Below are 27,969 nucleotides of genomic sequence, written 5' to 3' on the forward strand. Positions count from 1 at the left end.
AAGCATGTTACGTGTGATCTCGCAGGGCCGACCAGACCGTGCCGCAAGAAGTAGTCCGTCCGCCGCCGCTCGCCAAACACGCACGAAACTGACGACTGCTTAGTGAAAAAGTAGAAAAACAAAAACGCCCCAAATTAATTAAGGGACATCCGTAACAGCGAATAAAAAAAAAAAGAGGAAAACAAGATGCCGAAGCCAATAAAGCAGGAGGGGGAGGACCCCGACCCAACCCCATACCTCTTCGTGTCCCTCGAGCAGAAGAGAATCGACCAGACGAAGCCCTACGACGCGAAGAAGGCATGCTGGGTACCCGACGAAAAGGAGGGATACGTCCTGGGAGAGATCAAGGCCACCAAGGGCGACGTCGTTTCCGTATCTCTGCCTGGCGGCGAGGTGTGTAATCAGATAATCGAAACAACACCTATCCCCGAATCCCGTTTCCCTTCCACACGCGTCAAGAAGGAAGTAAAAAGTCGTCCGAATACTCAAACGCGTTCGAAACTCCGCGTGCCGTCGTACTTGGAAGAAAGTTTGTGTTTTCTTTTTTTTTTTGTTTTTGTCTCATTGAAAGCGCATTGTTTTTCCCCGTTTACCTCGCCTAAAACGGCAGTCCGGACAGCCGGTAACAAAATCCGTAGTACGTAGCCTTACGCTATTAATAAGCCATACGCGGTTCAACTGTTATCGAAACACGCAATGGCTGCCGCGTTCCGTAACCGTCCATTCGGGGTGTCATTTTTCGCACCCCCTACGCAAGCTCCGAACGTCTATATCCGCTTTCTTGTATTGAGGGAGGACGTCGGCGGCAGGGGGGAGGGGGGGAGGGGGGTGTGGGTCATACGCTATATATAAAAAGCAGAAAGCAGTGAGGGACGCTAGGCGTCGGCGTCGCCGTATCGGGCTCCTCGAGCTCTATTTCAAGAACAGAATAGCCCGCGGGACTAACGAAGCTCTGCCCTGGCCAACGGCCATACGCAGGGCACTCGTATTTGCTTACGCGTTTATATAAATCGGTTGCCGAATAGACCGAAACCATTGCGCCACAGCTGAATGCGACGATCGACGGACCGACGAAAAGATGTTTACGATGCTTATAGATCTTAGGTAGGAGGATAATCAGAGCTTCCGGTAAACTAGGGACAACGGTGGCCTCGGTGGTCCGCGTCGATCCGTTCCGATTCTTTGAATCTTCGACGAACGCCGTTGAAAACACACAGTTTTTTATTTATAGCAACATCCTAAATTCCTTACGTGAAAGTAGATATATGGGTTACGCAATATATGGTTCAGCAAACCCTACGTTCCGATGCTCCGCGCTATTGTTAGCCCGAAGACTAGGGAAGAGCGAGAAACCCGGACGAGAGGAACGAGATGACGAGATGATCGTTAACAGGGGAGGAGGGCTGACTCAACCGGCGGCTTCTACTACTCATTTGCACGAGAACTATAAATGAGCCCCTCGATCGGCTCCGTTTCTCTCCTTCTCTCTCACTCTCTCTCTCACTCTCTCTCTCTCTCTCTCTCTCTCTCTCTCTCTCTCTCTCTCTCTCTCTCTTCTCGCTCTCTCTCTCTCTCTTTCTTGCAGCATTGCCGTAATGTGCTGGCCGGGTATTTTTAGACCCCCGCGACACTGGATAGCCTTACGCAATGACCGCGCGAATATTCACGCGATCAACGAAACCGACTCGCAGATGTTCAAGACCAATTACAACATTGACGTTACCAGGTTCGCGGAATGCCTCGGGATCTCTTTGGATAAGATTAGTCATGCCGTGAGCTGGAAACTCGACGCGTATTATCCTATGGATCTTCTTGATCTTTCAATGATGCGAAACGTCGTAGCCTTACGGAGTAATGGTAGGACTTACCTGACCATTCCAATGTCATTGATAATAAAAGAACGACCGTTGACCGCACGCAGACGAAACAGTTTCGCAAGGAGCAAGTGGCCCAAGTGAATCCTCCGAAATTCGAGAAGTCCGAAGACATGGCTGACCTGACCTTCCTGAACGAGGCGTCGGTCCTTCACAACCTGAAACAACGATATTACAACAAAATGATATACGTAAGTTGTTAAGATTCGAGAACCAACTAACGGAGTTTCGTTTCTCCCCCCATGGAATATAGACTAAGGACTTCAAGAAGGACCAGCTGCAGCAGGTTAACCCACCTAAGTATGAGAAGGCCGAGGATATGTCCAACTTGACATACCTCAACGACGCTTCGGTGCTGCACAACTTGAAGCAACGTTACTACCACAAGCTGATCTACGTAAGGAATCCAAGCCGTGGAACCGGGCACTCTTGTCGAAGTTTTCCGAATGATTCACATTTCACTTTGCTTCCTCACCTTGCCCTCTTTTGCATTCTTATCGCTCGTTACCGAGGATCCGGCCAAAGCACCGAACGTGTCTCGCCGTTCTTTTAACATCCTTACCAGTCGTTTCAGCAGCATGCGGCCAAAGCCGAGGGAGGATCCGGTCGAAAGCACAGTGACGTGCCCGTACCGTATTTCCCATGACGATTTCTTGTCTTTCACATTTTATAGAGTCCAAGGGCGTCGGGGAGTCGTGGAATCAACAGACTTGACCACCTCTCTATGACCAGACCTGAATTTCGTTTTATGCCCAACTAATAAACCCATAATCACGTCACCGAAATTTTCGGTGACGCGCTGTAAGATGCGTTTCCACGGGACAACCGCGATCACTTGAAAAAATACGAAATGCTTTAGACTCCCAATCAATAACACCGTGAAAACGCAACTTATCATACCCAGAGATTGCAAGAAACGTGTATATAAACTTGAGCGATACACGCCATGATTGATTGTGAGAATTTTTTGCTTATACCCACATTAACGTTTGTTACGTTCTTTTTTTTCTTATCGCCAAACGCAGACCTACTCTGGCCTGTTCTGTGTGGCCATCAATCCTTACAAGAGGTACCCGGTCTACACTCAGCGTTGTGCCAAATTGTACCGTGGTAAGAGGCGTAGCGAAGTGCCACCCCACATTTTCGCCATCTCTGACGGAGCCTACGTTAACATGCTTACAAGTAAGTGAGAGCTGTGCAACAAAGTTGCGAAGCGAATTTCCGGCGTCTTGAACCCGGACACCGTAAACATCTTTTCTTCTTCTGCCAACAGACAGCGAGAATCAGTCCATGTTGATCACCGGTGAGTCTGGAGCCGGAAAGACTGAGAACACGAAGAAGGTAATTGCGTACTTTGCCACCGTCGGTGCCTCGACGAAGAAAGAAGACAACCCGAACCAGAAGAAGGGATCTCTTGAGGACCAGGTCGTCCAAACCAATCCCGTACTTGAAGCCTTCGGTAACGCCAAGACCGTGCGTAACGACAACTCGTCCCGTTTCGTAAGTATCATGGTGATCCTACGTCAATGACGATACGTGGTATATACCTTGGGCTTTGGGATTAATGCATTTTTACCATTCAATGGTGGCGAATAGGGTAAATTCATCCGTATCCACTTTGGACCATCTGGAAAACTGGCTGGTGCTGACATCGAAACTTGTGAGTATCGTCTTCCACCGATTGTCAAGCATTCCAGCTGTCAGGCAATCCAATTTATAACTTTTCCTGCGTTTGAAACCCTGCAGATCTGCTCGAGAAGGCGCGTGTCATCTCCCAACAGAGCTTGGAGCGTTCCTACCACATCTTCTACCAGATGATGTCTGGATCCGTCAACGGCCTTAAGCGTGAGTATATCTTATTCCACTCTTGGATCTCCTCAGAATTAGGTCCGGCTACGTGTCATTCGAATCATCATCGAATGGACTGCATTTCGCAGTTTTTGAACTATACTTACTTACTACACACTACACACGCACACACAATCACTCACAATATTTCGGCTGAAAGCCAGGAACCCTTTCCCGTGGTCGTTTAAATCCTCCCTGAACCAACCCACTAGCCGTGTAATAGGGTTGAATAAGAATTTTGAAAGGTGGGCTACGAAGAGGAGTGTAACTCAACCCGAGAGCCGATCGTCGTGCATCAAAGTAACGGTGGACTTCATGACTCGACGATTATAATTTAGCTATTTCCTAATCTTCTTTCCTAGAGAATTGCCTTTTGTCCAACAACGTCAACGACTACTACTTCGTCTCTCAGGGAAAGACAACTATTCCTGGCATGGATGATGGCGAGGAATGTCAACTGACCGACGTAAGGCTTCATTCGCCAATCGCAGGAACACCTGTTCCGTTTCCGTTTCCGTTTATGTTAATTTTTCCGTTTTTATATTTGTTAGCCCGATCCCCTTGCAGCCAACCTGAAGCCGTTAAACGGCTGAACCACTTGTCCATTTTTTGTCGTGGACGAGGACCACCGCTACCGTGGCGTGTTTGTTTTAATCCCAGTGTACAGCCCAGTGTGATGTAGTGTGACCCGGTGTGACCTTGTAGATATTCCCTCTATACCGTAGGATCTAGTATGGAATCGACAATTGCAGAGTTGGATGAAGCTCGACGATTTTTCACTCGATGATTTGTCGCGAGACATTACAACCGCCATAAATCCCCTTAGAAACGGGGCTACGATCTATTTCAAAAAAAGCTTCACCAAAATGCACTGACGAATCGCTGTGATTGGATTGAAAAAATTTATGTTTCTATACCTTACATGTCACTGACCAGCGCAATCGAAAAGGTGATTAATCAGTGTACTTTGGTCCCGCTTCCATCTTCTACTGTCGTATACAGACGCAATGAGGAAAAAGACCCAAGAAACCGTAAAGTGTATCTGATACGGTGATATTAGAAGTGCCTGCATGTTTGATTTCCCGCACAGAGATGTTGCTGTTGTCGAACAACGTGCGAGACTACCACTTTGTATCACAAGGAAAGACCTCAATCCCCGGCCTCGACGACGGCGAGGAACTCCTCGTTACCGACGTAAGTGCATGGGGTGAAGTGAGCTCTGTATCCCACTGTAAAATACACCTCTCAAATGGCCAATCGCAGACACGCGCCATTCAGGAGCTCACTTACTTCTGGCGCCTCTTGCCAGGATGTTCCGTGCTTCCGGTTCTCACTCGCTGCCATTCTCGCTCTGACGCACGCACTACCAAATCTTCACAACCAGTTTGTCGCCTCCTTCCCATCCATATTTGTTTCTCTATCTCTCTGTACTCTCACTCTTCTTATTTACTCACGAGTAGTTCCACCCCTGGAAAGCGGATCTACGTAATTTCATCTCTTAGTCACGCATCTGCAGCTTTTTCCTGTTTCTTTTTTAACATACCTGAAACCGGAATTTTAATTACTTGAAAATCAAATTACGCTTTGTAGGATGACTGAAAATCTGCAGGAGCGTGACTACACTTTACTCTCTACTGTACTATACTACGCATTCAACTATCTTATTCTTCTTTTCAGCTAATTGTAAATAACTTGGATCTATCCATCTCTATCTATTCTATCTCTGTAATACAATGTATCTTCACAATGTCACTAATCATCTTCTTACACCGTTATTACTCAACTTACAATCAGTTAGCCCCGCCTCTATTCTGTTTATAAATATACACGAATATAGCTAACCGTATTCTTTGTGTGTGTGACTCTCGTATGAAACACAAAATCCGACCAACCAATCAACCAACCAACCAACGAACCAAACAAACAAACAAACCACCAACACCGTCAACAACATAGAAATGACGCTGTTGAGCAGCAGGATCGGTGACTACTATTACATTAGTCAGGGTAAGACTCGGATACCGGGAGTGAACGACCTCGAAGATATGGAGGCAACGGATGTAAGTCCCTTGACCATAGACCCGCAGTGGGCCTTGGGGACTTCGCCACGTCTTCGGACTCCTCGATCCCTCGGTTAAGCAAACACGTGCTGCAGGACGCAGTCACGAGAGGGTCCGAAGGAGCGGTGAGATCCTCGGGCTTTAACAGCACCCCGCACCCCAGCCGCTGCACATTTCCCAGCTGCCGCTGTCGGGGTGCGGGGGTCCGGGGAATCGAGATGCAAAATGGAAGAAACCCCGTTCTCCTGTTCCCCGATCAGCAACGCGCGCAATTAGGAATTTCCCACCCCTTGACCTCACATAAATTCATTGCACTACCATTCGAATGGTTCTCGCGGTGTGTTATTCACGTTTGTTCCTCGAGGGACTTCCACTCGTAAATAATTTCCAACTCGATTCGACTCCAAATTTTTCTTTTTTTTTTCTTTTCTTCATTAACCAAGTGCTTTTCATCGAATGACCCGCAGCAATGTGCTTCTTGTCGGACAACATATACGACTATTACAACGTCTCCCAGGGAAAAATCAGCATCCCAGGAATGGACGACGGGGAGGAATGTCAACTCACGGACGTAAGTCCTGGTCATTGGAAACCCCCGATACCTCACCCAGTCGCCCCAAACAAAAAAATGTTTCTAAATCATTGCTGATGACCAAATGAACACTTTATCCTTCCGAGTGATTTATGATCCACTATAGAAGTATTTGAATACGAAATTATTGTAGAAATTGACCTGTTCAATTCTTAAATATTTGACCCCCTTTTAAGGTACGATTGCAAAAGTTGTTCCGAGGTTCTGTTCAACTTTTCGTAGATTTACACTTGATCTCTCGAGTCTCAATACCTTCTTGACCGAGTAGATACGTATACTTGATCCCACCTTCCGTGATTTTATACCCCATTGTGTATCTTCAATTCCCAGTATTTTGGTCTTGGGTTACTTGAACTGGCCTGAGAATGTTTGACCCCATACTTTGCAGTGTCCTGAAAAATTGAGCTGACGCTCTATGTTCCATGGATAAGGTAATCGGCTATAGAAAAACGGTGACGAGATAAAGCTGATGAGAAAATATTAAAAGAAAAAGATAATGCGTTAAAAGACTAAAACCAAATAATTTGGAACTGTTTAACCTTGACGAGCTGATAAAAGTCCCGTTAGTCCGTGTGTTTCCTACACCCGTCCCGTCAGAGTTAGTACCACATATCGGATGAACTATGACGAAGACACTGACTCTGGTGAGAAAACAATATGGTTACGGGACCTAAATCGAGAGATATTTCATGGATTCAAAGTAAACACTCATTACTTTGCCTACCTTTCTTAGAGTCCAAGTTCAGGATAGAAGCGGCTACCTAACACAAGCTGTGCCTCTGCTTCTGCTCTATATATTTGCTGCTTATAAAAACGCCTCGAGCATTCAGGCTCTGTAAATACTTACCGCTTTGTTGAAACTAACGCGCAAATCGTGTTATTCTGTTGTGCTCTTTCTAACGTCTGTTTTATGAAAGTATGGAAAAAAAATCCAACAAATCAATGTCAATCACTTCCCACGCCGGAAGCAGTTCGCTCTCTGTACTGATAAGTAAAATGAAAAGCATTGTAAATGGTTCTTCAATTTTTGAGTTCAATTCAAATGCCAAGTTCCCTATGAGCTGCTAACCGTTTCTGGTCACTTTGTCTGGAAGACCCGCAACTGTTAAGACTAACAACCTTTTTTCCGCCACGACAGCAAGCCTTCGACGTTCTTGGTTTCACCCAAGAGGAGAAGGACAACATCTACAAGATCACCGCTGCTGTTATGCACATGGGTGGTATGAAGTTCAAGCAGAGGGGTCGTGAGGAACAGGCTGAGGCCGACGGTACAGAGGTTAGTAAATCTACTAGCATAAGGTGAAAACGTATCTCGAGAAAAACACAATGATGCATTTCCTCAATTATCTTTTTTTCTTTTGCTGTCGGCAATAGGAAGGTGAGCGCGTCGCCAAATTGTTGGGCTGTGACTGCGCTGACTTGTACAAGAACTTGTTGAAGCCCAGAATCAAGGTCGGTAACGAGTTCGTCACCCAAGGTCGTAACAAGGACCAGGTCGCCTACTCCGTTGGTGCCATGTCTAAGGCCATGTTTGACAGGCTCTTCAAATGGCTCGTCAAGAAGTGTAACGAGACCCTGGACACCAAACAGAAGCGTCAACACTTCATTGGTGTGCTGGATATTGCTGGTTTTGAAATCTTCGACGTAAGTTACCCAGTAGTCATGAAAATTCTAACGATTTCTCACCTCTGCCAAACCTAATATCGATCTCTCAATAGCCAATTAGAATTTAAAAAGTAATTGATTTTTTCTCCTCTCACATTCAATGTGTCAGTAATCGCCTTGGCAGACGTTAGAATTTCGTCAGAGAATATTCAGGGAGCTATGAAACTAAGCCGAAGGCACTTCGATGTTGACTTCAACAATTTTCCCCACCGGGGAACCGGATTTCTATCAAACATATCATCGCGCTCAGAAATGTCGACGGCTTTGGTTCTCGCTCACCTGAGAAACGTTATTCATACTTGACCCGCACAGGAAAACCCAAAATAAATCATCGTTGAACTGCATCAGAAGTGAGGAGGACGACGTTGAGAGAATTGCCTTTAGAATAATCCCCGTTCATAGTTTCGCAACGGATTGCCTTCCCCGTAAAATTCACGTCGTTTCGTAATGTCTATAGTATAACGGGTTCGAGCAACTCTGTATCAACTTTACCAACGAGAAACTTCAGCAATTTTTTAACCACCACATGTTCGTACTCGAACAAGAAGAGTACAAAAAGGAGGGAATCGTCTGGGCCTTCATTGATTTCGGAATGGACTTGCTCGCCTGTATTGAACTCATTGAAAAGGTACCCCCGCCCTAGGGGTAGACCCTCGATTTCGTCACACTGTTTCGTCTTTGCTACCTTAGGTGGCCGAGACTTCCCAAAAATCTCACAGTCCCATTGCATCTTGGACCCCCTTAGTTGCACCTTGGAATGCATTTGTTACCATCATCATCCGCAAGAGCATGAATTTCTTGCAATCACTCTAAGACCAAAGGACCGTCGGTGGCACTTCACATTTTTACACACTCGAAAGTCTCTTCGTACATAGTTCCGAATTATTTTCGTTTCCTCTCGTGGTTCTGTCCACAACCGACGACTCACTTTCCACGCTGAAACCGAATCATCGTATGCAAAATTTTCTACAGAGCCCCTTTAAATCCAACTACTCACCCACAGAGAATAGCCCTGTTCACCTTGTGTTTGCCCTGTTGAATAACCATAGTTCAACGGCTTTGAGCAACTCTGCATCAACTTCACCAACGAGAAGCTCCAACAGTTCTTTAACCACCACATGTTCGTCCTTGAACAAGAAGAGTACAAGAAGGAAGGAATCGATTGGGCTTTCATCGATTTCGGAATGGATTTGCTCGCCTGTATCGAATTGATTGAGAAGGTTTGTCACCCCACACACAGTGAACGCGATACAGGCTCGGACGGAGTTTTGAAAAGCCGATTACACACATCACCGCTGCTTGAGCAAACATGTTCTTTGCTACACTGTCGCAAATCTCATGTCTGATGTCGCCATCCAGCGTCAGCATCACGTTTCATGAACACTAGCTAGACCTAACGAGACGGTCGATGTACGATCTGTTATCATCTTCTTCATCTTCTATCTCGCTTGACCCCACTCTTCTGTATTTTGTAGACCCTTGCCCACAAGCAATCCATCGTGAAAGATTTGATGGCCCGTAATAACGTCCCCTGAACTTTTACCGTCGCAGAGCATACGTGAATTGGCTGTGCCTGGTGTCCAAATTCAAACATCCGTTGTTCGTGCGACGTGACATTCTGCGACAAAAGTTCAAATCCTAAACCCCTGATGAACCTGAAATTTTGGAAAAGCACCAAAACACCCTTGTTAAATGGCACAGTGATTGTTGCCAGCGGCGAAATACTGAGCCTAATTTGTTCCCTGAACATTATAATTATTTTTATAATGTTATCCTGTTGAATATTACCCGATTAAGTATTATGAAAACTTGTACAAAACATGTGTAGACATCCGTTAGTACTTGTCGCAGCTGCGGCAAATACTTATTATCTCTGGCATAAAGCAGTAAACTTGACCACTGTCTTGCCTCTGCTCGAACAGTTCAACAGCTTCGAGCAGCTCTGCATCAACTTCACGAATGAGAAACTTCAGCAGTTCTTCAACCATCACATGTTTGTACTCGAGCAAGAGGAGTACAAACGCGAAGGAATTGAATGGTCCTTCATTGACTTTGGCATGGACCTCCTCGCTTGTATCGAGCTCATTGAGAAGGTATTAATCAGCGAGTGACTGATTATGCCGAGATTCCTATTTTTATAGACGCAGTAGCTTGGGCGATTTTATTGAAGGCTTGAGTGATGGTATTCGATTTATGTTTTATTTCATCTTTATTTCGTTTTCATTGAAGCGATTTTCATCGCTCAGCTTTCCGTCAAACCCTGCCGAGACCGCAGCGTCTGACAATCCATTTATTTCACCGTTTTATTTCGCACATCGCTTATGTCACTTGTTCACGTCTCTCCACATACACATATTATCGTGTCCTTAAATTATTAACGACAGCATGTAAACTGTCCACTGAACGACACCACGTTCTGTTTGCTTTGTCAGAGTTTTTTCAATTTCTTTTTTCATTTATTCCGACTGTTTATCATTTCTTGTTATTTTTATTTCAATTATTATTTTCGTTTCACTTCCACGACGTTGCGATCGATCAACCGCAGCAACGCCGTGGATTCATAATCACTTATCTTGGCGTTGTCACCGTTTGGTCATACTTATATCATCATCTTTTTACACCACTATGTCTTATCGTTCTTGGCATGAATTTTGGCCCCCTTGATTGGGACGATATGATAGTCGAACGTTTGAGCACTTCGGAGTTCCCGGACCAGGACCGTCGATCGGATTTGTCACATACCGGTACGTCTCAGGTGGCGCGGTATAAAAACTACCCGAGCACGGGTAATGGCCTGCAATCCACCTCGTTCGAAACTTATTTAGTTCTCTGTTGTGTCCTTGTTTTGTCTTTAAGTCTGTATCTATCTCCCCACTCTCTCTTTCCCCTTTTCTTTCTTCTTTTACATGAATTTGATCCCCATAACGGCACCAGGGTGACCGTCAGTAATTAGTTCCCCCGATCGCACAGGACATCTACTCAATCTACGCGGTCGTTAAAAAATTCCCATTAAGCAGAAACACCTTGTTTATAAATTTCAGGTGCAAGTCCACAGTTCAAAGTCCCTTACGGTCGTCCAGACATAACTGGAAATAGACTAAAAGGGGCTTGAATGGAGTAGCAAATAACTTTGTAATCCAAACTCTGTTACTGCAGCATCACGGTTATGCCCCCTTTGCTATGAGTCTGGTTAAACGGCATGCTGCCCGGCATAAACAGTCAATTTGACCACTGTCTTGCCTTTTCTGTGTCCCCCGTACAGTTCAACAGTTTCGAGCAGCTCTGCATCAACTTTACGAACGAGAAACTTCAGCAGTTCTTCAACCACCACATGTTCATCCTCGAGCAGGAGGAGTACAAACGTGAAGGAATTGAATGGACTTTCATCGATTTTGGCATGGATCTACAACAAACCATTGATCTCATTGAGAAGGTACTGGGGTTGAGATGGGAAACACCCAGAAAGGGTCGCTACCCAGGACCGCTCAGCATGTTCTTATTATGACTGAACAATGTTTTTTCGCTGGTTTCATTCCTAATTACCTGGTCATCCCGACAAACCAACGCACCAACGCAGCAGCGGTATTGGGGAAATTGTTTGGGAGATAGGGGCAGTGTCAATGTTTGTAGCACAAGTCTGACTTATCAAACATTTACCCAATCGTATCTTTACACAAGCACCAACACCTGAACCTTGCCACCTCACTCTCTCTTTCTACTTCTATTTCTTGCTCCATTTGTTCCACCCTATGTTCCTTGGATTCGACAATGAATTTGTCAATCCGTTCTATTCCCTAGTTGTTAACCCTCTTAATCAGAAGTCGATGTGGTCTGTGTGTTTATTTGCATTTACGAACCCATCCTCGTTTATCCAAAATCTAAACAACAAATATCAACAATACTTTACTCATTCGTGTTGGAGCGAGATAAAAAACCGAGCAGAGTATACCACGGACCTTCTCCAATTTCAATAATGGATTTCCAGTTGACGATCTATCCTGATCGATAAGGTATCGCTTCGAAAAATAACCTTTGCCGCACGAACTAGTTTCCGTTTGCTTAATAACCCTTCGAATTTGTTTTGCCAATTATTCAGCTTGCCTATACACTCCGTCCTCGTACATATATTATGTGTTATTAGTTATCCTTCATTGAAAGCAAAAAGTTAGTCGTTGTTACCTTAATTGACAAAAAAGTCGTTAGCTAGCATTAGTCGTGATACGATTTAAATACCCTTTTTACTTTTCATAAAAATAAAGGTAATATTTATGCAATAATTGATCAGAAATAACAAGTAAAGAAAATGACGAGATTGTGAACAGAGATAATCGGGTTTGGGATGTGACGTCAAAAGATTTTTTATTCTTTCATTTTCCCGCCTCTAAGAGTAACATTCAAGTAAAAATATTTACCGCGTATAACTTTGTAACTTACAAGTGAATTTATTGCCTTCGAAGGGCTGATTTTTGAGTAAACTAGACTAAAAGGCATAAGAAGAAGTAAATTTACCGTCGAAAAAACAGGACAATATTTACAGTCAGGGACTAGGCAAGACTAGGATAAGTTGGAGAAAAAATAACGCCGTACTTTCTCCCCCAAAAATCTAGCCCATGGGTATCCTTTCCATCCTTGAGGAAGAGTCTATGTTCCCGAAAGCCACCGACAAGACCTTCGAGGAGAAGTTGAACAACAACCATCTTGGCAAGAGCCCGAACTTCTTGAAGCCGAAACCTCCAAAGCCTGGCCAACAGGCTGCCCACTTTGCGATCGGTCACTACGCTGGAAACGTGAGTACAACGATCAGGATTATCTCCGAATGTATTCGGACTGAATTGATATTCAACACCGACCGACCGACAGGTACCCTACAACATCACTGGATGGCTGGAGAAGAACAAGGACCCGTTGAACGACTCTGTCGTTGACCAGTTCAAGAAGTCCCAGAACAAACTGCTGGTCGAGATCTTCGCTGACCACCCTGGTCAGTCCGGTGGCGGTGATGCTGGCGGCGGCAAGGGAGGACGTGGTAAGAAGGGAGGTGGTTTCTCCACCGTATCTTCATCCTACAAGGAGCAGTTGAACAACCTGATGACCACCCTGAGGGCCACCCAACCTCACTTCGTTCGTTGCATCATCCCCAACGAATTGAAGCAGCCTGGTCTCATTGACTCCCACCTTGTGATGCACCAGCTGACCTGTAACGGTGTACTTGAAGGAATCCGTATTTGCCGTAAAGGTTTCCCCAACAGGATGGTCTATCCCGACTTCAAGCTGCGGTAAGTTTCGAAAATATTCGAGATTACTCGATTCTACCCGTTATTCGATGACTGTGTTTTTTCTCGTAGCAATGAGAAGCCGGGCGCAAAAATTCACACAAATAATTCAATTTTTCGTTGAAAAACAGTTACATGATCTTAGCTCCAGCCATCATGACTGCCGAGAAGGATCCCAAAGTCGGGGCAGCCAAATGCTTCGAATCGATCGGTCTCGATCCCGACAGCTACAGAATTGGTCACACTAAGGCTAGTCTAGTTTGAAAGACCCCTCAAGTACTGCTAGAATTTGATTTCAAAGCCCCGTATATCGTATATTAAAACGTAGAATTTCCGTTGAGATGACTCCTCGATTTACAAACGATCAACTCCACGAGTGACCCTTTAATGTGATGTAATTTTTGTTGCCCCGCCTGAGAAAGCATCGTTTTACAATCATCTCAAGGTCAAGAATCCGATCACTGACCTGATACAAACACTATCGTGTGAATCGGTGCCAAGATTCACCAAAACCGAACCCAATTTAACATACTCTCGTTATGATACCATCCGTCATTCACTGTCACCCACTACACCAATCTGGTGCGAAATTTTTACCCGGTTTTCCATTCCCCTGAATTTCTCCGTTTTCGTATATAGAGCAGGTATCCAGAGCTAGTCCACGGTTGCTGAGGGAATGGCTGATATGCTGATTCGTCGCGGACCCCGATACCTCGTAGTCTCATATCCCGATAGCAACTTAGAAATAATATCAATAGCCACATGACCCGTTAGCAACTAATGTGTTAACCCGTTTGCCCGATACTTCTCGTCCACCAGATACAAAATCCTGGCACCCGCGGCCGTCGACAAAGTTGCAAGCGACCCGAAGAAGGCAGCCGAAGCCGTTCTAGACGCAGCCGCTTTAGATGCCGACCAGTTCCGTCTGGGACACACCAAGGCACGTCTGTCGAAACGATCCCCGATGCTCGGGGGAGCTGTCCATGAATTCTCTTTTTTTTTTACTTTCATTATTGTTATTTCGTTTTTCTTATTCTTGGAAACGTGTGGCCTGGTTGTTCTTACACTCCTATTATATCATATGTTTCACGAACCAATAATTTGTGCCGAAGATACGCGGGCACACAGACAGCCTTGGCGAGATTCTTTACCATAATTACACTTCTTTACGACGATATTTTACTCGTTTCGTATTCTTAAACCCCATGTATGTTTAACCAAATTGTAATCACGCACAATGCGGACGTAGGGGATTTACGAGATGAAATATTAGCCAATTTGGATCATAGTACGATTGATGGATTAATGTCTTTTGGCACATCTCGAGAATCCCTGCGTTGCTTTGTAGGTCGATGAATCATGTAAAGGGAAGCAAATGTCTCGGTGATTTTTCTCGATGTGGCTAATACAATACAGGTGGATAATATTTTTCGCCGGTTCTTCACGATGGACGTTGGATGATCCGGCGAACCAACAACTAACACATGACGTGTACATGAATACCATATGTTACATTTTTAGATGTAAACACGTATCGTGAAAGTACATATCACGAATCGAATTGTTCTTATCTAACAAACCGTATTTATTGCTCCGTTTTCTAACATTATGTGCTCTGGTGTCCAACGCAGATACAAAATTCTGTGCGCCCACCTTATCAAAGACCCCTGCGAGCCGAAAAAGGCCGCGCAGATGATCCTGGAAAATATCAACCTGGAGCCAGATCAGTACCGTTTGGGTCTTACCAAGGTACCAAATCCTTTGGACCTTTCGTTGCGCTACTGTAATAACACTGCATCCCCCGCCTATGATTCTTAATAATTTACGTAACTGCGTAAAATTTTGTGGAATTCTTGTGATAGTATTCCATGTAAGAATACCCGGCGCGTTAACAAAACATATAAATAACGAGCACCAATGCTACTATTTTAAGAATGATTATTCACCTCGAATCTCTTCGAAGTCCTCGTCGTTCAAACAGATGCTGTTGCGGTCTTGCCAAAATTCAAAGAACACAAACAATTCATCGTTGTTCACCCTTTGTCGACGCAGACATTTCTGGAAGAATAAAAAGCACAGGTTGTAGTGGAAAAGTGTGTCTTTCCTTTTTCATTTGAAAATCATACGGTAAAGATTTCCTCGAGATTCGACGGTTGAACATGTATACGTTGTTACACGTCTATATTTATACGTATTCGTAACTGACCGACCAGACATCCCCAACTAAAAATAACACGTCGGAATGAAAACTAATTTGAAACGAGTTTGGAACAAACTACGTGGAATTTCTTCCAGCTTCTCATTCTCGTTTCACGCTTCCTAATTTGAAAACCAAACTCTAACGAAGATCCTCAATCTGCACGTGAATTTTGTGAATTTCAAGTAAAACTAGAACTGAGACAGCCATCTCTAATGCGGGGATTTTTTTTTTTTTTCTCTCCTTCATCGAAAAATCAAACAGGTCTTCTTCCGTGCTGGAGTCTTGGGTCAGATGGAAGAACTTCGTGACGAGCGTCTCAGCAAGATCGTATCCTGGATGCAAGCATTCGTCAGGGGTTACCTGACGCGCAAGGATTACAAGAAATTGCAAGAGCAACGTCTTGCACTCCAAGTCGTCCAGCGCAACCTCCGCAAATACCTCCAACTTCGTACCTGGCCGTGGTGGAAGCTTTGGCAGAAGGTCAAGCCCCTCCTCAACGCTACCAGAATCGAGGACGAGCTTGCCGTGAGTATATTATACCTGATCAGCCATATTGGATAAAGAAATTTATTGCACCACCAGCTCATGGAAACTCTGCGGTATTTCACGTCAAGAGTCAAGCGTCAGTGATTCATTGCCGACGAGGCGAAGGCTATCCCATGCCCAAAAATATTTCTTCATAAATATACATTCCGATTATACCTTTGCTCGTTGTTGGATGTAACATTTATAAGCCTATACACCTACCACATCGATAGTTGAGTAGGTTTTACACCGTCCGTCTATTATTAAGACCGGTGAACCAGGAATCTTTTCCGAATTCCCCAAGTTATTCCAAAGATCCGGAAGATCTTGGTTTCACGGCTGGTTTAGTGCCACCTGATCTCTTTCTCTCTTTCCCTGTTGACCGCTTAACGATCAGCGGAGGTTTTTGCTGAGGCTGGAGCCTTTCGGAGCGGGTTCTGGAGCGAAGAATATCGTATTTATAGCCCCCCACATTCCCACTCCGGATACCAGGGTTTCCCCTCCAGCGCAGTCTCTATGCATTGGTTATAAATATTTTTATGAAACGGTCTCATCTTCATCGCTGGTAGGCAGGGAGGCAGGAAGAGTGGAGCGAAGGGTATGAGGCTGGAAGGGGTCGAGGAGGGGACGCCGGCCCACGCAGGTTTAGATTTTGGGTAGAAAAGTTGAGACTCGCGGAAACTCGGTCCAGTTGAGAACGCGATCGCGAGTCACCCACCCCATGGTGCCTTGAGCGAGGGACGCGAATTCGTAACACGGACGAGCGAAACCTGAGTACTGTAATACGGGACGGGATCGAGACTTGGAGACTGGAACTGACCAACCAACAGACCGATACAGTGTACTTAATCGACCATTTCTTGACCCCTCGCAATATCATACCTGCACCCTTCGAAGTCTAGGAGTACAATTACACACGACGCGATTCTCACTTTTGAACAAATCATTATCCAGCATCAAATATACGACCCACGACGACCCTAGACTAGAAAGTGAACGCGAAACGATAGAAAGAGAGATTTGTCGATAAACTTCGAGCAAAGGTCTTCAATACTGAGCTTTCATTGTATTTCGAATCAAACAATACACTGATTGACCTGTGATCGGTAAACTCGAGCAATACGATATAAAAACGAAAAGAAAGAAAGAATAAAATAAATATGGGAGATACCGCAGTGCTGGAGAACGCTCAGACCTCGCTGGTGAACGGTGACGGTGACAGGCTTGAATTGTCCTTACAGAAATGGGAAGAGAAGGCGACCAGAGCGCAGGAAGCCTTCGAACGAGAGGAGAAGGCTCGCAAAGAACTCGAGGCCCTTAACAGCAAACTCCTCAGCGAGAAGACCGACCTCCTTCGTCAACTCGAGGGAGAGAAGGGATCCCTCTCCGAGTTCCAGGAGAAGTCGATCAAGCTCGCCGCCCAAAAGGTCGACCTCGAGTCTCAACTCCAGGTGAGTCATGCCAGTTCAATTATCATTGTTCTCATTATTCTTATTATTATTCTCGTTCTCCAATGGCGATAAGTGGAATATCATTTTTTTTCAACAATTTTTAAAACGATACGAAAATTTTTGCATATTCCGAATTCTATTAACGTGTTCTTGGGCGTACCTGCAGTGCTTAATCACGGGATATCAATCAGTTCGGAAGTTAAATCGACCAGGGTGAATAATTATTATTAAGCAGCTGCACGACTCGACATAGGGAAATTCCGGTAGACCGGAAACACGTAGCGGTAATTGGATCTAAATTTATACAAGGAACACGAATACGACGTTTAAGAGTGCGCCTGTGTACGTAGCAAAAGTATCTTTTTTGGTCAGTCAACGTTTCAGACATGAGAAACTTGATATGGTCTGGATTCCAGTATGAAAAAAATTCCGCGTTAGACGAAGAGAAAAATTAAAGACGAAAAAAAACACACACACACTCGCACACACACATGTCGTCGAGACTCGGTGCGTAATAAAAAAGAATGATAATAATATACTGGAGGTTAGTCACTGAGTTTAAAATATTTGGGATACGTGAAAATAGCACTGCAGAAATCATATCAAGAGTTGGACCTACAGAAATGGGATGAAAGCAAAACAAAAAAAAAAAGGCGGAAGGAAATAAATAACGCGGTGCGCGTTACTCACTCGAGTGTTGGTTTAAAACTTACAGCTGCCAAATTCCGCGAATCAACGGAGGCATACGGCTATAATTAATAACAAGAAAACTCTGCTTAACGTCGAGTAGCCTCTCCGTTTCGCTCTGGAGATTATCTGGCCACATTCCCAAAACAAAAAAAAAAAGAAACAAAAAATAATAAATAAAAAAAAATGTATAATTTGGAAATGTTTAAATCTTCTCGTTTGAAAAAAAATATCCCACTACCGACGTTCAGGATGATAAATAAACTATGCTCATGAGTCAAAGTAAAGATTTGCTAGAACTTGACGTTGCACAGCTCTCATAGATACGTTATACGATAGAGTATAGATTGACAGTAATCAGAGAAGGTATCGTCGTATCACTCCGGTTAACTGAGGTGAGACATTGGTCTCGTATTTTTTAACAACCTATTAAAAGCTAAGGAGCTCACTCTCGGATCTATAAACTAACCTGAAGCGTTATCAGATTGGCCCACTTTAACACCGGCACAGGGAAAGTAAATTTATGTATCCTGCAGTTGCCCTCAAGAAGAACCGGGGGTCCCCCCGGCACCAGTGGCCAATATCCAGGGAACCTACTTTATTATACCAAGCCGCCATGGAGTTACCTCAAGTAAACGAAACCATTTACGGCGAGGAACGAAACGCGGGGGGATGATGAAGGGGCCATAGGAGGGGTAGGGGGAGGGTGGCGCGGTCTAAATATAATCTCCCTAGATTCCAGATTATTAAACGTGGGCGTTGCCTCTCCAAAGCCAACGCGGAGGAGGGCCAGGGAAACAGGTGTAGCGTATTTATATTAAAAATCGCCCGTGCGTCATCCGACCTCGTGTCTAATAGATCCTGGGACAGACTCGACTCGTGAATACTTTTCTTTTTCTATCTCAAACTAATCATACCTGCGGTCTACGAATTCCCGTCGCGATGCTCGACGTCAGCTGCGATAGCAACAAGTGATTGACACTGGTCCAACTTATGTGCTCGCCCACTTTCGGAACTTTGGTATTTGATCATGACCACTGATGAAGCACTGAGTGGTCGGGACTCGCGAAGGTGTTGCACGGTTTACAGTTTAGAGGTGTTTGAAATTTTTTGAAGAGGGGTTTTGACTAACGGTGAATGACTCTATCCCCACAGGACATTGCTGATAGATTGCAGTCAGAAGAAGAAGCCAGGAACCAGCTCTTCCAGAACAAGAAGAAACTGGAACAGGAGGTGTCCGGGCTGAAGAAGGATATCGAAGACTTGGAATTGACAGTACAAAAGTCCGAGCAGGACAAGGCGACCAAGGACCACCAGATCCGCAATCTCAACGACGAGATTGCACACCAGGATGAGCTTATCAACAAGCTCAACAAGGAGAAGAAGAACCAGGGTGAGGTCAACCAGAAGACTGCTGAGGAACTCCAGGCTGCTGAAGACAAGGTCAACCACCTCAACAAGGTGAAGGCCAAGCTTGAACAGACCCTGGATGAACTCGAAGACTCTCTGGAACGCGAGAAGAAACTCCGGTAAGTCGATATTCAACTATTCTCCAACTTATAGTTAACCAAAATGCGAACTTTTCACTTTCAACGTCTACCTCGCACCTTGCAGCGGAGACGTAGAAAAGACCAAGAGGAAGGTTGAGGGAGACCTGAAACTCACCCAGGAGGCTGTTGCTGACCTTGAGAGGAACAAGAAGGAACTTGAACAGACCATCCAGCGCAAGGACAAGGAACTTTCATCCCTGACCGCCAAGCTCGAGGACGAACAGTCCCTTGTTGGCAAGCTCCAGAAACAGATCAAGGAGCTCCAGGCCCGCATTGAGGAGCTCGAAGAAGAGGTAAGTGGCGGAGTGGGACCATCAACGAATCTGAACCGACATTTTCATCCGGGGAATCACTTGTTATGTGCCTACCTGTTAACAGGTTGAAGCCGAGCGACAAGCTCGCGCCAAGGCTGAGAAGCAACGCAGCGACTTGGCCCGCGAGCTTGAAGAGCTTGGCGAACGCCTCGAGGAAGCTGGTGGTGCCACATCCGCTCAGATCGAGCTCAACAAGAAGCGCGAGGCCGAGCTGAGCAAACTCCGCAGGGACCTCGAGGAGGCCAACATCCAGCACGAGGGATCATTGGCCAACCTTCGCAAGAAGCACAATGACGCCGTAGCCGAGATGGGAGAACAGATCGACACTCTCAACAAGCTGAAGGCTAGGTGAGTGCTTTGCATCCTGATGTCAGATTGGGGGGTGAGGTATTGCATTGCGTACCAAACCGCGATTTAGAGTAATATCTAATATCCGTGGGACATAGTTTTGAAGCTATGTTGTAAATTTTGTTAAAAATTTCTGACCAGGGCCGATAAGGGCCGTGCCGATATACACCAAGAGTTGAACAACGCTCGCGGAGCCATCGATCTAGTAGCAAGGGAGAAGGTAGACTGAAAATGTCCCCCGGTCCCTGAATACCATTTGTCTGTTTTACCCTTAATCTTACGTCGTCACTATCAGCATGGAAGCACACAATCCTGTCATCTATTGTTCGGTCGTGAATTGAATCAATGAAGCTCGACAAGTGAATAATACGATTTTCAGTTTCCACAAAAAACTTCAATGTATCGCCTTGCGCTCATTGATTGCGGTTAATCTGTCTCTAACGTTTTTCGTCGTTTCCATTCCATGTCACACAAAACAGGGCCGAGAAAGAGAAGGTGCAGTACTTCAGCGAGCTGAACGATCTTCGCGCCGGAGTCGACCATCTTACAAACGAGAAGGTAACCCCGAATGATCCGATCCTTCCGCACCGCAACTAACGCTATTTAGGGGGATCCGAACTCTGAAACTTGAGCCAATGAACAAGGGACAACGTAGGAGACATCACATTGGCTGTGAATGTTCTTTGTGACGTGACGTGATCCCCAAAATGCTTGCTTCCGCTCGTTTATTATTACAAAACTTTTGGTGGCTGAAGTCAACTTGGCGGTGGTGATGGATTGCACACTTTTAAAATCGTACCGTTTTATGTGCAATCATTATCAACACCAGATCCAAGTTTGCTTGGCCTTCGATACCAGGTTCGCGTCTTACTAATGGCGTAAAATGATTATTTAAACAGGCTGCTCAGGAGAAGATCGCGAAGCAGCTTCAACACCAGCTGAACGAAACTCAGGGCAAACTTGAGGAGACCAACCGCACCTTGAACGACTTTGACGCCGCAAAGAAGAAGCTGTCGATTGAGAACAGCGACCTGCTCCGTCAACTGGAGGAGGCTGAATCCCAGGTTAGCCAGCTGTCAAAGATCAAGATCTCGCTGACTACCCAGCTCGAAGACACGAAGAGACTCGCCGACGAAGAGTCCCGCGAGCGTGCCACCCTCCTTGGCAAATTCCGCAATCTGGAACACGACCTGGACAACATCCGCGAACAGGTGGAGGAGGAGGCCGAAGGCAAGGCCGACATCCAGAGGCAGTTGAGCAAGGCGAACGCAGAGGCTCAGCTGTGGCGCACAAAGTACGAGTCCGAGGGTGTCGCCAGGGCCGAGGAACTCGAGGAAGCCAAGCGCAAGCTCCAGGCTCGCCTCGCCGAAGCCGAGGAGACGATCGAATCCCTCAACCAGAAGGTCATCGCCCTCGAGAAGACCAAGCAGCGTCTTGCGACCGAAGTCGAGGACCTCCAACTGGAGGTCGACCGTGCGACGGCGATCGCAAACGCCGCGGAGAAGAAGCAGAAGGCCTTCGACAAGATCATTGGAGAATGGAAACTCAAGGTGGACGACCTTGCCGCCGAGCTGGACGCCAGCCAAAAGGAGTGCCGCAACTACAGCACGGAACTCTTCAGGCTCAAGGGTGCCTACGAGGAGGGACAGGAACAGCTGGAGGCTGTCCGCCGCGAGAACAAGAACCTCGCCGACGAGGTCAAGGACCTCCTCGACCAGATTGGAGAGGGTGGACGCAACATCCACGAGATCGAGAAGGCAAGGAAGCGCCTGGAGGCTGAGAAGGACGAACTTCAAGCCGCCCTTGAGGAGGCTGAAGCTGCCCTTGAACAGGAAGAGAACAAGGTGCTCCGCAGCCAGCTTGAACTTAGCCAGGTCAGGCAGGAGATCGACCGCCGTATCCAGGAGAAGGAGGAAGAGTTCGAGAACACCAGAAAGAACCACCAGCGCGCTCTCGACTCCATGCAGGCGTCCCTCGAAGCCGAAGCCAAGGGCAAGGCTGAGGCGCTTCGCATGAAGAAGAAGCTTGAGGCTGACATCAACGAGCTTGAGATCGCCCTTGACCATGCGAACAAGGCCAACGCCGAGGCGCAGAAGAACATCAAGAGATACCAGCAGCAGTTGAAGGACGTTCAGACCGCCCTTGAAGAGGAACAGCGTGCCCGTGACGACGCCAGGGAGCTCCTTGGAATCTCGGAGCGTCGTGCAAACGCTCTGCAAAACGAACTCGAGGAGAGCCGCACCCTCCTTGAGCAGGCTGACCGCGGACGTCGCCAGGCCGAACAGGAACTTGGAGACGCCCACGAACAGTTGAACGAGCTCGGCGCACAGAACGCCTCAATTTCCGCCGCCAAGAGGAAACTCGAGAGTGAACTCCAGACCCTGCACGTGAGTAACATTCCGACCGTTTTTAGCCTTTTGTATGGTGATTATCAGCGTTAGAAATTTCACACTGTCCACGTTTACTTGTAGTCCGACCTTGACGAGCTTCTCAACGAAGCCAAGAACTCCGAGGAGAAGGCCAAGAAGGCAATGGTAGACGCGGCAAGACTCGCCGACGAACTCAGGGCCGAACAAGACCACGCTCAGACCCAAGAGAAACTACGCAAGGCACTTGAGACCCAGATCAAGGAACTCCAGGTCCGTCTTGACGAAGCCGAGGCCAACGCCCTTAAGGGAGGAAAGAAGGCGATCCAGAAACTGGAACAGCGAGTCCGCGAACTGGAGAACGAACTTGACGGAGAACAGAGGAGGCACGCCGACGCCCAGAAGAACCTGCGCAAGTCCGAGCGCCGCATCAAGGAGCTCAGCTTCCAGGTGCGTTCGATATTGACAGTTTGGATAAGTCGGTCGATCAGAAATATTCAAAAGCAAAATTCGATTGGGTTCGTTTGTTAACGCGCGTCTACTTGTTTCACGCAGGCCGACGAGGACCGCAAGAACCACGAGCGCATGCAAGACCTGGTCGACAAACTGCAGCAGAAGATCAAGACGTACAAGAGGCAGATCGAGGAGGCCGAGGAAATCGCAGCCCTCAACCTTGCCAAGTTCCGCAAGGCACAACAGGAGCTCGAAGAAGCCGAGGAAAGAGCAGACCTTGCCGAGCAGGCCATCGCCAAGTTCCGTACCAAGGGACGCGGAGGAAGCGCAGCCCGTGGTCTCAGCCCAGCGGTAAGATAAAAGTATTTACCTAGCATATCTCCTATGCCCGTTCGCGTGAAAAGAACGAAGGAAGTAAAAGAAATTAATGAATAATCGTCAACGTGATAAAAAAAAAAGCCAAACGAACCTTGAGTCACTTTTATGTAAAGAGATTATTCCATTCTATGCCCGAATTTAGCCCCAGAAGGGTCGCAAGTTAGCAGCCCTGGAGTAGCCAGTCGCCGCTACCCCCAGTAAGTCCGAAAATGACCCAAATGTGTGCAGCGTGATTTCGTGCCCATAATAGTTTAGTTTTTTTTTTTTTTTTCCATTATTATTTCTCTCTCTTTTTCTCATTTCATCTCTCCACTCACTGTCCCAGCAGTAAATTATTGTACAGCTATCTACATTTATCTCATCCTGATTATATACCCACTCCCACTGACGTTCGCGGTCAGATAATTGAGAAATCGTGCACATCTAAACGTGTATCGATGCGGAAAAATAAATATCACCTAACGAGAGGGGGAAAAAAAAAACAAGGAAAGAAATGGAAAGCACATCACAGCGTGTAAACCCTGACCTCGTATTTGTATCTAAATCAGCTAAGTAGCCCAAAGCTCAATTAATATAGTTATATTCGTAATAATTCGCTCTCACAATATTGCATTCAAAGCAAAGGAGAATCACTCACCTATTGATGCATAATAAACAGTTGTAGCGGCGCTCAGTCATCCCTGTAAGACCCCAATACAGAAGGACAGGCTCCAGTTTGGTCATGCATCGCGACAAGCTCCCAATAATATCACTTAATCACCGTATTTAATCACTACACTGCACTATATCACAAAAACGCAAACGAAAAAGTGGATGAAAACAACTTTAGTCAGAAGAATCCGAACACTGTGAATGTCGTACAGCCGCACAGTAAACAAATACATGTTACGATAATTCAAGCCAGCCGCTATTCGTGATAAGAATCGTCGCAACGGACTTGAATTTCGGCTCGGACTTACCGCAGAGACGAAGTCGATCCCCCAACTTCTGCACTCGTACTACGGAATTTGGTAGATCTTCTCAGCGTCACTTTATATGAATAAGCGTAGGAAGATTGTAGTAGTGGGGGTTTGGCGACATCTCGCGGCGTAAGTCAGAGTCGAGATCCGAGTCCCTGCAATTTCTAATATTCATACAGCTTAAAAACATCACGATATTGTCTACATATTCCAGATCTCTCTTTTAACTGTTTGTTTTTTATTTATTATTTTACAGCCACACAGACCCATGCAGCGACCCATGTTCGACGGTTCTGCGTTCCCGCCACGCTTCGACCTTCAGCCCGACGGTGAGCTGTAAGCCAAGAAAAAAACGCGAATCCCATCAAATCTTCCCCTTTCCTATACCACTGTAAGAACAAAAAAAAACAAACATACTAAAAAAAAATAAAAAATACCCCACCTCTCGCCTCATCACGAAACACACCGCCGTCCTATATAAAATATATATCTCATAATACGCCAAATATTCATATATATATGTACCAAAGTAACATGAAACATTCATTGAGATAATAATAATAATGTTAACAAGTAACTTATAACGATGATAATCGCGTCACCACAAGAAGCAAGAAGACATCACGACGATCGTTCGCGAGCTTATGTATATATATATATACACATATATATGTATATATATATACGTCATGTCATATCATATACACGATATTACGATATGTAGTAAAATAATTATTGAAAGAGATACGTACACACACATATACATACATGCGACGAGTGCAGCAACACCCACCGTGTGTAAATGAGGAAGAGGTGTTCGAACAGCAGTGTGACACCGCCGTAACGAGGATATAAGATCAAAATAAATAACGAAAGAAAGAATAAGATTGTAAAAAAAAAAAAAAGAGAGAACAACAAGCAAAAAAAATAAATAAATAAATAAATGAAATGAATAACGAACAAGATCGAGAACATCACAATAATAATAATATTGTATATCCTATATAAAGTAATTTAATTTATAAAACGAAATATGTATTTATTAAAATAAATAAGCAAATAAATAAATATAAGAACTGAATTGAAATCACGAGCACACCTCTTCTACCCGTGTAACACATATACTATCTACCTATATATATATGTAAGATGTGTAATTTATTGTGTAGCCTAGATACACGTGCATTGTATATGTATATACATATCCCCCAAGAACGATCAACTATTACTACGTCTTTTTGCTCAAAAGTGTGATGCATGAACGGCCGAGGCGGGGCTTTTCATTAATTTTCATCTCGCAAACGTATATAAGCGCATATACGATTCTCATGCATTATACACACAAAACGACAAAAAAAAAAAAAAAAAAAAAACAATTTTTTCTAATAAAATCGTACGTCAGAATAAAACACGCGTCATTTGACTATAATGAACACGTATTGTCAATTATATTGTATTATATTATATAAAGTGATAATAATAATTACTCAAAATATACATAAACAAATCTTGTGATTACTTCGGTTAAGGTCAAGACCCTTGTTCATATATAACTGATACCGTGGAACAAACTACATACATATATGACAGCGTTACGAAAATTGATAATAACGACAAACGCTAAAATTCTGTACGATATGGAAAGATAATCGATCATCGCCTCGTTTATCTTGTGCTTTCTATTTTGTTCGGTTGAATGTTCTCCAGCTGCTTGAAAAAGCCCCACCACATTTTCCATATCGGCCAAGTCTCGGTGCTGACTCCGAACTCCTTGCAGGTTTGCTCAAAGGCCGGTTGACACAGGTGAAGGTAGGTATGGTCGATAGTCGGAAGAAGATGATGCAGAGTATGGGAGCCAAAATTCGTCAGAACGAGGAAAGTCGACGCCTCGATCTCCAGGCGATCGCGAACCGTGTCCACCTGGGCTAGACCAAAGTCCATATCCTTACGACGAACGTCACCGTCGTGGTAGATTTCCGGATGCTGGTGAGCCGCGTGTAGACCGGCTACCCCGAAGTGGAAACTGGCTACCACGATTATTTTCAGATAGGTAACGAGGGCTGATGACGGTGGTGCCACCAAACACATCAGAGTCGGGATCAGCAACGGCACCGCGTCTCTCAGCTCCGGACCTCCAAACTCCCAAAATATGCTGTAGACTCTGTTTCGATGGGGAGGTGAAATGGAAAAGATATGTAATTTGAACGTTGACATATTTTCAAATAGGATCGATTGGTATTTCTCATACCTTCTTATTGCATGGAGGAAATAAATGATGCAGTAAACGAGTGGGAAATAGATCCAAGAGAAGTAACGTGTTATCAATGATTTGTCCTTGCGAGGCAGAAGGTAAAATATGGGCTCGTGTATAGTGATCTCCAAGTCGATAATCGTGTTAGTGTAGAGATGGTGGCTGAGAATGTGCATGATTCGCCATTCTCTGGATGACATCAGGCTCAAGTCCATGTAGTACATACGGAAGGTGTCCCTCTGGTGCAGGAAGTTGTGGCCCACTATTGCAGTCCACGTTAGAAAAATTCCTGCAGAGAAAGAAAATGTATGGTCTTGTAGATTCTACGTGCTGAAAATAACCCCATGGCTGTAAGATGATCGGTATAACGAAAGTACCCACCACTCGCTACGATCATCAACCACGATGGGGATATGGCAGCTTTCACGCAAAGAGCTAACGTGACGATGAAGAGAAAGTCAGCAATAAAGTTGGTACTTCGAGCTGACGTGTGAATGTTGACGTCCTTAAGCGCTTCTCTGACACGCCCTTTGAATTTTCGGTAAAATCCATCAGGCTTAAAAGTCAACGGAGAAGATCTCGGGGTGACAGCGTCCCGGATGTAGAAGTTTGGCAAAAGTTGTTCAGCCAGCAGCGTAATGTGGTGCGCCTACAGCAGGAGGACATTGACGGTTAGTATTGAATGGTTTGGAAACATGATTGGGTTAACTTAAAAGAGACTTAAAGATTACCTCGAACGCCTCCGTGATGTCGGTTCCTTCGGTGAGCGTGAGCCATTCACTACCGCCTGGATGATTTCTTATCCATTTGCTGAGATCGTAAAGTTTATCACCGATCCTCCAGAGTCCTTCGGCACCGTCATCCTTCCTCTTTCCTTCTAACCAACGTGCGCCTGTTTTCCAGCCGACGTCCCGACCGGTTGGATACTTGAAACCACCGAAGGTGGTATCACCCCACTTTTTACCAATATTTTCGTCGACCATTTAACTGGCTCCTTTCCAATGACTGGATACTTCCAATGCAAATTGAATTGTGGCACTGATTATTCGCACTCGAACGATTTTGTACGAATCTGCTCACACTCGAATTGGTTAGACGAACCAAACTCTATCGTTGAGCATCAGGTGCGCCCTCGAGTTTAACTGAATACTTACTAAACAGCTTGAAGAATCGGT

The 27,969-nt window shown here is 45.4% G+C and overlaps 2 protein-coding genes and 1 long non-coding RNA gene across 23 annotated transcripts; 1 reads left to right on the forward strand and 2 right to left on the reverse strand.

Moving 5' to 3' along the window:
- On the forward strand, positions 1 to 25,934 carry LOC124305460 (myosin heavy chain, muscle). 21 transcript variants are annotated; one of them, XM_046764958.1, is made up of 24 exons: positions 2 to 393; positions 2,128 to 2,271; positions 2,900 to 3,056; positions 3,148 to 3,374; positions 3,471 to 3,534; positions 3,621 to 3,719; positions 4,085 to 4,188; positions 7,513 to 7,650; positions 7,749 to 8,018; positions 11,302 to 11,472; positions 12,647 to 12,826; positions 12,900 to 13,315; positions 14,132 to 14,252; positions 15,774 to 16,037; positions 17,279 to 17,488; positions 19,331 to 19,704; positions 19,790 to 20,018; positions 20,104 to 20,387; positions 20,867 to 20,945; positions 21,287 to 22,774; positions 22,859 to 23,203; positions 23,309 to 23,557; positions 23,727 to 23,781; positions 24,800 to 25,934. In XM_046764958.1, exons 1-23 carry the CDS (start codon positions 187 to 189, stop codon positions 23,760 to 23,762), a joined length of 5,856 nt encoding a protein of 1,951 aa, XP_046620914.1. In that variant the 5' UTR covers positions 2 to 186; the 3' UTR covers positions 23,763 to 23,781; positions 24,800 to 25,934. The 21 variants fall into 21 exon arrangements, with proteins under 21 accessions (XP_046620912.1, XP_046620897.1, XP_046620906.1 ...); XM_046764956.1 differs by lacking the exons at positions 2,128 to 2,271; positions 11,302 to 11,472; positions 14,132 to 14,252; positions 23,727 to 23,781 and adding exons at positions 1,922 to 2,065; positions 9,089 to 9,259; positions 13,444 to 13,561 and having other exon boundaries at positions 1 to 393; XM_046764941.1 differs by lacking the exons at positions 2,128 to 2,271; positions 11,302 to 11,472; positions 23,727 to 23,781 and adding exons at positions 1,922 to 2,065; positions 9,089 to 9,259 and having other exon boundaries at positions 1 to 393.
- LOC124305463 (uncharacterized) lies at positions 15,251 to 24,761 on the reverse strand. Its single transcript, XR_006908390.1, has 2 exons — positions 24,222 to 24,761; positions 15,251 to 15,370 (listed from the first exon to the last, which is right to left on the reverse strand). It is a non-coding gene; the product is annotated as an uncharacterized LOC124305463 (long non-coding RNA).
- LOC124305461 (cytochrome b5-related protein-like) lies at positions 25,795 to 27,954 on the reverse strand. Its single transcript, XM_046764960.1, has 4 exons — positions 27,526 to 27,954; positions 27,176 to 27,443; positions 26,792 to 27,083; positions 25,795 to 26,704 (listed from the first exon to the last, which is right to left on the reverse strand). The coding sequence occupies exons 1-4, from the start codon at positions 27,775 to 27,777 to the stop codon at positions 26,209 to 26,211; spliced, it is 1,308 nt and encodes a 435-aa protein (XP_046620916.1). The 5' UTR covers positions 27,778 to 27,954; the 3' UTR covers positions 25,795 to 26,208.
- Positions 27,955 to 27,969: the final 15 nt, after the last annotated feature.

This window comes from Neodiprion virginianus, chromosome 5 (genome assembly GCF_021901495.1).
Source record: "Neodiprion virginianus isolate iyNeoVirg1 chromosome 5, iyNeoVirg1.1, whole genome shotgun sequence".
In the NCBI taxonomy this organism is placed as follows: domain Eukaryota; kingdom Metazoa; phylum Arthropoda; class Insecta; order Hymenoptera; family Diprionidae; genus Neodiprion; species Neodiprion virginianus.